The sequence below is a fragment of the Syzygium oleosum genome, unplaced genomic scaffold, assembly GCF_021117445.2.
Source record: "Syzygium oleosum isolate NSW1041296 unplaced genomic scaffold, Sole_v2.1 Sole_v2.17, whole genome shotgun sequence".
Lineage (NCBI taxonomy): Eukaryota > Viridiplantae > Streptophyta > Magnoliopsida > Myrtales > Myrtaceae > Syzygium > Syzygium oleosum.
In genome coordinates, this window is record NW_026607501.1 from 244,212 (window position 1) to 253,935 (window position 9,724).

The following is a 9,724-nucleotide window of genomic DNA, read 5'->3' on the forward strand; positions in this document are numbered from 1 at the left end:
AAACAAATAAGTTTTACAATGAAAGCACAATGGGATGATTATCTCTGAGGCAATTTTATTTTTGGCTTTGGCTGCGATAACCACAGTTTGCAGCTTATTTTCACTAAATTCGCAAAAAAATAGGAATACAACATTCGTCCAATTCATTGATCTCATCAAAATCCATCATGCAATTTGGATAGAAAGCGCAGCAAACAATCAGATTCAGAATCACGCGCTTGACGTGAAGTTGAAGTTGGAACAGGTAGTTTGCTTGAAAAGAAGAGAGGAGCTAAATCCAAGCCTTGCTTTCTCCAAGTCAATCTGAACAAGATTATCCTCCAATTGATAGCCACCAATAACAATGGATGTCCTTGGGTTCGAGCCGCCATCGACGAAACCCAAGCATATGACATCTTCCTTCACTTGCACCATTGAATTCGCTCCAAAGATCCTCCAATAAACACTGCTGCTGTGCATCACCAGATCAATGATCGGAACAGCTGGTCCCACTCTTGTGCTCGGAGTGTTCTTGGAGCTAAAGCAGTACTTGAATGGCTTAACGGACGAGACCTTAGTCAAGTTCTTGGCTTCTTGTCTGAACACCTTCACAAAGGCCTTGAAGATTGAGGTTTCCATCACTGTGTATGGATTAACAGTGCTGATCTTCGTCCCTCCGTTTCCTTGAGTGATGTTCAGTAAGGCCGCTCTCAGCGGGACTGCTTTTCCATTGATCTTGATGGAGGTGAGGTTTATGAAGTAGTCCGTTGATGGGTTACCCTCGAAATAAGATCCTGCAGTGCTTACTGGGTTGAGGATTAATGGGGTGTACATGAGTGACTTAGAGACCTCGACTTTAGGGAGGAACACATAAGGCCCGTCACCAAAGAATATGACACCGTTGGAGCTTGAAGAAGAGCTCAAGCACATGGCAAATTTTTTGGAAAATTTGAAAGCAGAAGCAAATTGGACAGGGAGCGACACTTCAGATCGTCCGAGCCCGGCCATTCCCTAGAGTGCAAGAAAGTATCAATCAGTTTTCGCCTATCATATTTGTGCGTACTTCCATAGGTACTGGTTAGTAGTGCTAGAACAAAGATTAAGAACCTTTTGCCAACATGTTCAACAAACGCACACTGATGTGTCGTGATAAAAATTACAAGAAAGATAATTCCTCCGGTTTTTCATGTATTGTTGACTGATAATTCTACTTTTAAAGCACAGATAACCTTATGAATACTGATAGAGAGATAAACAACTCGTCTGTAAACGTGTTAAAACAGAAACCTCTTTGTTTTGTCAACCAGTATCTCATTTGTTATATATGCGATTTGTCATGTGTTCTTTTGTCGTGTATTGACTGTTTAATCATAGGAAACTCACCAGAGCACCAGCAGACAGGCCCTCAAGCAGTGAAGTTGTACCACACGTGAAGACTACCGCTGACACCACAACCGCCTTCCCGACCGTCCTCCCATCAGTGGACTGAACAACGGTGGTGTCGGAGGCCATCTCGCCACCGCCGAAGCCTATGCTGCTAAACGGGCTGTTAGGGATGTGGCTGCAGGTGTTGTTGTAGCACCCGGGTCCAGGAGGAGAGTAACATTCTGTCTCACAAGCACCTGACCCTGAAGCCTTGCATATTGGAGAGTCACAAGAGACCGGCCTATAGGAAGATGAAACATACCCACTTCCACAATCCACCCACTGGAAAATCCCACCCACATCAATGGTCAGCTTAATGGGCACAAGTGGTGTTCTTTGCTTGATTTGGGTTGTGTATTGGAGCGTTGAGGAGTCTTTGGTCACAGGAACAACAAGTGCCTTGGGCTGAAAACTTGTGATGGCTAGGGTTTGGGAAGAGACTAAGCACAGGAGCAAAGAACAGAAAATGAAACTAGAGGAAGTGGCCATTGTTAATAGAAGAAGAAAAGATAAGTGAATAATGATGCTTTTCTCTAGATTGGTGGAGATAGAAGGAAGAGATCATGTCCTCTTATAGGGGTTTGAATAGAGGTATATGCCTTTAGGCCATGTGATCTTATCCTTTATCACGAATTAATTAATCAGGCGCCAACAAATAAGCAATTGATAAAGGCGATGGCTGAGACATCCGTCAAACTCTTTCCTTGTCTCACAATTGAGAAACGGGGTCGATTTCTTTGACTTGACCCTCAAAAGTTCGTCAAATTCGTAGTGGACAATATACAATTAGTAATGAGCACTAATGTTGCTTCGTCGTCTTTTCAATGAATAATTCATTGTCATTGATTATTAGTGAGGCGACCAGTACGTGTTGCCAATATCTAGTGAGAACGAGATGACGGTGTTGATAACATACGAATTAAAAAAAATTCCACCAGAATTGCATTGAAATTGCACCTCTTTATCGATCTATATGGACATAATAACAGGGATAATTACCAAAAAAAAGTTCTAAATTTATTGCACTTGTGCTAATTCAGACCTAAACATTTCAATTGTGCCAATTTAGTACTAAACATTTTCAGGTTTTGGCAATTGAGTTCATATGGCTAATTTTGGCAAGAAACTGCTAAAGTGGACACCGGTCAATTTATATGATACGGTCGGCGCTAACGTGGTCATTGTTAATAGAGAAGAAAGATTAGTGGATGGGGATGCTTTTTCTTTCTTGATTGGGGGAGACAGAAGGAAGAGATCATGGCCTCTAATAGGAATTAAAATAGTGGTATATGCCTTTAGGCCATGTGATCTTATTCTAGGTCAAGAATTAATTAATGGAAAAATGACACAAACAGTCCCTGAACTTTGACTCAATGTGCAATTTGGTCCCTGAACTTTTAATTTGTTCAATATAGTCCTTGAACTTTAACCCAATGTTCAATATGGTCCCTGAACTTTCAATTTGTTCAATGTGGTCCCTGAACTTTTGGTACATGTTCAATATAGTCCCTGAACTTTATAAAAATGTTCAATGTAGTCCTTCCATTAATTCAAGTTCAGGGACTATATTGTATATTTTCATATAGTTCAGGGACTAAATTGAACATTTACTAAAAGTTCAGGGACCACATTGAACATTAAGTTAAAGTTCAGGGACTACATTTGAATATTAAGTTAAAGTTCAGGGACTACATTGAACAAATTAAAAGTTCAGGGACCAAATTGCACATTAAGCCAAAGTTCAGGGACTGTTTGTGTCATTATCCCTTAATTAATCGGTCAGCAAATAAGCAATTAATTAATACGCAACTAACGTTGCTTCGTTGTCTTCTCCATGAATAATTCCTTGTCATTGATTACAGCTGAGGCGACCAGTAGGCGCAGGCACTCTCTAATGAGAACCAGACGACGGTGGGAATAACATAAGATTTATCGATCTTTCGTGGACATGATACCATCACCGACCATTTGTCTTCTTTTAGTCCGGTGACAAAAATATGAGGTTTTGTCTGAAACCTGATTGACTTAGACTAAAATGCATGAAACCCTTCCCAACATAAGTTCATCTTTCGCTGGATTAGACAAAGTTTACATAGAATAAGAGAGGGAACATCATCAAGTAGAGCTCATCAAAACATCCAAAGCCAATTCAAAGGGAATCGAAATATCTCTTTTTTAGTAATATATGGAAATGGAAATTTTATATATATATATATATATATATATATATATATATATAAAACTTTCGGCTATTGAACTCTCACCATCTAGGGTGCAATATTTCACTGCTTCGCCTAGTAGCACGATGCTTGTATTGCTCTCCCACAACCCTGTTTTCACGTTTTAGGTTGCTCCCATTTTGCTCGCCGCTGCTACGGGAATTGCTTTTGCTTACGTTTCCCCTGGCTACTAAGATGTTTCAATTCGTTAAGTTGTATCTTGCCTGCTCATGGATCAACACCACTTCCAAAGGCTGACCAATTCCGGAATCTCCGGATCTATGCTTATTTTCAACTCCCCGAAACATTATGTCGATTACTACACCCTTCCTTGTCTATGGGTGCCTACATATCCACCGTAAGCATTTCCTCATTTGAACCTCGCCCTTCACTTTAAGGCTATGCCATCATAAGGTGCTGCTAAATGTAAGGATCTTATCAACATCCATAAATGAGAAATTATAGGTCGAACTGTCGAAAAGGAAAAATTGGGTGTTACTTTCCTTAAAAGCACATGTCCAAAAGATTAAAAATCCTAAACTAATATTATCATGATTTAACATCAAATGTATTATAGCAAGAAAAGCTTACATATTTTACGACAGTTTTGCTCATCCCGTATTCTCCCATTCTTTAGTAGTGCAACTTTCAATATTTTTCATCTGGACCTGATTACATTTTTTTTTTCCAAAAAGAATAAGGATTTGATTATGTCGGTACAGAAGTTTAGGACTCAATTGCTTTCGTACATGAAGCCGAGAACTTAGAGTAAATGTGTTCCATTTATAAACTTAAAAAAAGGGTCATAGACGTAACTTTCCGAATTTTATGGGCAGAAACAGATGGATATAACAACTACAAGACTCAAAAGCAAACGTTCGAAGTTGGAGGATTAAATTTGATCAAAAAAAAAGTTGGAGGCTTATAAATACGTTAAAACTTGTGCTGGACACTGGACAATGGTCCTTGAAAGAATATGGGGACGTGAGAAATTGGACTGTATTTGAGAGGTTTTTGAGTCTTGCTCTTGTCTCTTAGTTGTAAGCCTATTGAGGGATGATCATAGTATTATTAGAGCATAATATCCGGCCATTTGTCAACCCACAAGAAAAAATGTTGTACTTTGGAAAGAGACAATTGTCTTTGGGATAGACAAGGTGTGGGAGGGACTCTTTATAATAGTTACACAATTTACAAATGAAACGTATAAAAATATGTGGAAAGATAAAAGAAAATAAGAAATTCAAGATTTGAAATCCTTCGAGAAAGATTGTTGTCGGACAGAATTGTTAACTTACGCATTTGCTCGTGGATTCAATAATTCGTTCTTCTGAAGTTGGTATACGGTTTTATTTAAGCAAAATGTTTATAATAGTTCTTTTCTTTGGCTCAGAGCAAGATTTCTACTTGTTAATCCAACGTGCAAAAATATTATTTGCTTTTCATTAAAGTTCTTTGAATCAATGTCCTTTGCACAAGTACAAAGTTTTTGGGCAAAAGTTGCGCCAAACGCCTGAAACTGAGATCCTTAAAAATGGGATGTGTCGTCGCTTTAGACGATAGAACGGATGATCATACGCAAATGCTTTCGTTACATGAGACTTTCCCAGACAGAGAGTTGGTCTAGGACATGGGCACTTTATTTTGCATACAAGAAAAGGCACGTAGCTCGTTCTTTATGATCGAACTTCCCTTGAGAAGCAAAGAAATGCTCAAGGCCGAACGGTGAAATCGAAGTTACCACATGAGCTCCCAAAGGAGGACAAGGAAGAGCTGAATCCCAATCTCGACTGGACCAAATCAAATTGCAACATTATATTCTCCATTTGGTACGTCCCGATCACCACTGCATGCTCCGCCCTGTGTCCGCCGTCGACAAATGCCAAGCACGCTACATTGTTGTCCACTTGTTTCAGTAGATTAGATTCGTGAATAGTCCAGTACCCCCCATCTCCTAGCACTAGATCAATTCGAGGAATGCTCTCGTCCTTCTTCTGTCGCGTGACATTCGTCTTTAAGCAAAAGTCGAATGGACTCACCTTCTTCCCTCGAGGGATGCCTTTCAGAGCCTTCTTGAATTCTCCTATGAAGACACTATAAATGTCACTCCCAAGGGTAGTGTACGGCAGTGTAGTACTGAGCTTCACGCCTCCATTTTTGTCAAGCGCAAACATGTTCGTTGGAGCCCTAATGGCCTTTCGGTTGATCGATATCCCCGTCACATTGATAAAATATCCCAGCGTTGGGGGATTCTTCATCAATGGGGTGTAGGAAAGTACGCTTGAAGCATCAAAGTTTGCCGGAGGTTCAAGATAGTATGGACCGTCACCGAAGAAAATGACTCCTTGATCATCAGTTGAGCTCGAGAGGCAAAGGGAGAATTTCTGTGTAATCTCGTGGATATCTTTGGTAAATTGATATGGTAGAGAGAGAGTGGACCACGACAATGAAGCGACACCGATTGCTTGTGCTGGAAGAGATTGCAAGAGAGATGATGGAGCAGACAAGACATACCGATTGAAGTACTGTATCCTGTATTCAGAGAGAGATCTACCGGCGGTCCAATATACTGTGAGAACATTGAGACTCAAATAAGATGAGGCACATGACCCGGAGATCGGGTTCACAGGTGTGTCACAGCAAGAGAACTGGCCATCTGTGCTATTTGTCTAGGGGCATAGCAGAGAGATGTAACTGCGAGTGGTCAAGAACTTGGGCTCGCCACAAAAGACCGTGGGTTGCGGCGAATCACATAGGTTCCAGATGAAAGGGGCGTCAAGATCAACAAGATATTGCTCGGACGGGTTCAGCGTGAGGGTGATGGTGTGGAGGGAACTGTTGGGGTCCCTGTGGAGGGACGTAACTTGAGTGTGAAAAGGTTGAGCCAAGACTTCCAGGGACGAAAGACCCAACACGAAGATGAGCAAAGCAAGCATAAGATTGCACATTCTGGTCAACTTTTGGTATGTCAATTAGTTAACACATGACATTGATGATTGAGAAGGGGAGATTTTATGGAAGAAAAGCATTGTCTTTTCAGCTTCATCGAGGGCTTTATGATTCTTAATCAGAAGGTAAAGATACTAGATTTGAGTAAAGTTCAGACACCAAATAACAAGTGCATTTGAACTGATCGGATCATGTGCTTTAGTACACAATGTATGGGAGACATTGTACCTTAGAGTAGATTTCCCCTAGATTGAGAAGGAGCTCGTTGGACTTTTGCCTTAGCTGTGTGCAATATGGCGTTCTTAGTACTCAATCCTCATGCATTACATCGACTCACTCTCGCTTTTTTCATCACTCATGTGCAAGATGGAGTTCTTGTACTCATGCATTGCTTTGACCACCCACTAAAGGGCAGAAAGTACAAATTAAAGGTGACGACCTAGTCTAAATCTAAATGCATGGAGTCTCGAAAGAGCTAGCCTAGGCCAACAAACATTTCGGCAGATAACATTGATAGTTATGATATTTTTTTGACAACTTTGATGATTTTGGGATGTAAAAGATGCATTTTAATGTCAAATTTGATGTGCTTAACACTTAACAGGATAATTACCATATCTAAGGTTATCCAAGACCAACTGACCGGTTCGACGGCAAGTGAGCCGGTCCAAACTTGGAAATACTGCCAAGTTCCGACCGAACGAGGCTTAATATCGATCGTAACCTGCATAGATTCATCAATGTTGCCATCAACTCCATTTGTTCTTTTTTTCATCTAATTACCTTTTTCGTATATACTTTATCATTTAACGGATATTTACCCTATAACGGTAAAACACACTTTCATCCATGTCGCTTGAGCCCTTCGCTTCCATCGCGTATCTCCAAAAATTCCTCAGCTCGAATTTTTACATATCTATCTCGAAAAATTTCATGAATCATTTGAGCTCACACAAAGAAACTCAAAGCATATATAATTAACAGACGGTGTTCGAGTGATCTTGATACCCATTGACTTGGAGAAAGATTCATCATGAGAGCCGATTAGATTTTTGTGTCACGCCCTCTCTTGTTAAAATTGACAGAAATTATAAAGAAGGAAGAATGTTGGAAATTTGTGTATTCTGTCTTATGTATTATGCACATGTACATACCACTATTTATAGTACAGAAGGAAATCAAAGAAAGAATAAACATGATACATTTTCCTATTTTATCTCGATTGATCAAATCAATTAATCTTCAATCTCCGTGATTAGAATCGGAGTCAAGCATCAAATCATATCTTTCTCCAACACTCTCCCTCAAGCTGGCGGCTTGTATATGTCAAAGACGCCCAACTTGCTTAGTAGATACGCATGCTGTCTCTTGAACAAAGGCTTAGTGAAGATGTCTGTAGGCTATTCCACAGTTCCAATTCCTCGAGTTGTAATGATCCCTTCTTGAATTTTTTCTCGAGTTAAGTGACAGTCAACTTCTATATGTTTGGTCATTTCATGAAAAACTGGGTTTGCTGCTAATTTTAGTGCTGCATCATTGTCACAAAATAGTTCACTTAGTCCATCAATTCGTACCCCAAGATCCAATAGCAAACCTCGTATCCAAACTATCTCACAAATAGTTTTCACCATAGCTCGATATTATGACTCACCTGATGATAAAGACACAGTTGATTGTTTCTTTGTCTTCCATATAACATATATCAGGCCTGGTCATGGTGAGATAAATTAATTTCCCCACGAGTAGCTAATATCCTGATGGATCTTTAAGTGGTGGGTTGTAACGTCCTTATCTTACCTCGGGGTTATTAATTTGACATTACAGGCTTGTCGCCGTCCCGTTTCTTTCATCTGATTATTAAGCACATGCGGAAACGTGTATAAACAAATTCCCATAATAACAGCTGGAAATCAAGCAAAGCATAACAGATAAGACAAATTATTGCCATTTTACTTAAATATATTTTACAAGCCCTTTTTTCCACAGGCCGTTCCACGTACAAATCATATCACAAGCGAAGGCCGAGGTTAATCCTAACTCCTTTATGTCATCCTCCATCTTACGGATCTGAAAAGGAAAACAACGGGGGATGAGTCGGGGAGACTCAATGAGTAAATTCACTAATATTTGTGCAGGATGATGCCTCGTCGTTGTACTAATGCATACAAATATTTTTCCCGCCTTATGTCGATGGCAAATCAATAGCAAAGACTTTGACCTTACCCTTGCTATGTTCACATGGAAACTCACATTTATCCGGTCACATAAATTCGGCACACATATAGAATTCATTTATTACATACCGGCATACATATAAAATTCATTTATCGTCATCTTGACTCAATAAGGGCATTCCGACTCAATCGAGTCATCTAGCTTCATGCTAGGCATCTTGGCTCAACCAAGGCATCCTAGCTCAACTGAAGCATCCCGGGGCTAGCTCACCACAGGCATCCGGGCTCAACCAAGGCATCCTAGCTCAACTAGGGCATCCCGGCACTAGTTTACCGAGGCATCCAGGCTCAACCCAAGCATCCCGGGGCTAGTTTACCGAGGCATTGTCGCCAATGTGACGACAGTCTTCTTCTTTTATTTAGTGATCACACATCATGGGTCACACAAGCCTGTTTATTATCTTGATTTCATTAGTCCATGCAATCAAGCCCGAAGGCGTGCCGTGCTTGTGTAATCGTGATCTCTAGAACATTCGCAAAACATGCGGGTCGCGGTTGAGGGCACGTGGTTCGGTCCACCATGCCGAGCGCCGGCTCGAAGCCAAACTTGGCCTGGATCTACACACCTCAATGTAAACCCGCACCAAGCCGAACTCGTCCCGTTATGCCACAACATGAGTACGAGACCATACGATACCCTGTTTCGTGACTCGTACGTGCCTTGACTTACAATTATGAAGCAAAACAATAAGCACTCATGCAAACATCGAGCATCACAGACACGGTCACTGCTCGAGCCAAACTCGTAACACCACGTCCTATCCTCTTATAAATCAACAAGCACGGATGAGAACATTAAGCATGGTAACAAGCGATGCGTGCAACATCGAGACAAACATCAACACGCAAGTCTCAACAAAGGCTCGGGTGAGAACTCAAGCCAACAACGCATCATAACTTCCTATTCCGAAATTAGGG

At 40.7% G+C, this 9,724-nt stretch overlaps 2 protein-coding genes across 2 annotated transcripts; both read right to left on the minus strand.

The window, feature by feature from the left end:
- Positions 1–210: 210 nt before the first annotated feature.
- Positions 211–1,893, minus strand: LOC130140194 (probable aspartic proteinase GIP2). The gene is made up of 2 exons (XM_056318934.1): positions 1,363–1,893; positions 211–990 (listed from the first exon to the last, which is right to left on the minus strand). The coding sequence occupies exons 1-2, from the start codon at positions 1,891–1,893 to the stop codon at positions 211–213; spliced, it is 1,311 nt and encodes a 436-aa protein (XP_056174909.1).
- Positions 1,894–5,335: 3,442 nt separating this feature from the next.
- LOC115692934 (probable aspartic proteinase GIP2) lies at positions 5,336–6,571 on the minus strand. Its single transcript, XM_030619922.1, has 2 exons — positions 6,376–6,571; positions 5,336–6,192 (listed from the first exon to the last, which is right to left on the minus strand). Exons 1-2 carry the CDS (start codon positions 6,569–6,571, stop codon positions 5,336–5,338), a joined length of 1,053 nt encoding a protein of 350 aa, XP_030475782.1.
- Between the last annotated feature and the right edge of the window lie 3,153 nt (positions 6,572–9,724).

Coding starts and splice junctions, on each gene's coding strand:
- LOC115692934 (XM_030619922.1), bottom strand. CDS start 6,571: ATGTGCAATCTTATGCTTGCTTTGCTCATCTTCGTGTTGGGTCTTTCG. Junction 6,193..6,375: donor CCCTTTCATCTGGAACCTAT/GTGATTCGCCGC, acceptor ATGTTCTCACAG/TATATTGGACCGCCGGTAGA.
- LOC130140194 (XM_056318934.1), bottom strand. CDS start 1,893: ATGGCCACTTCCTCTAGTTTCATTTTCTGTTCTTTGCTCCTGTGCTTA. Junction 991..1,362: donor GCCTGTCTGCTGGTGCTCTG/GTGAGTTTCCTA, acceptor CTTGCACTCTAG/GGAATGGCCGGGCTCGGACG.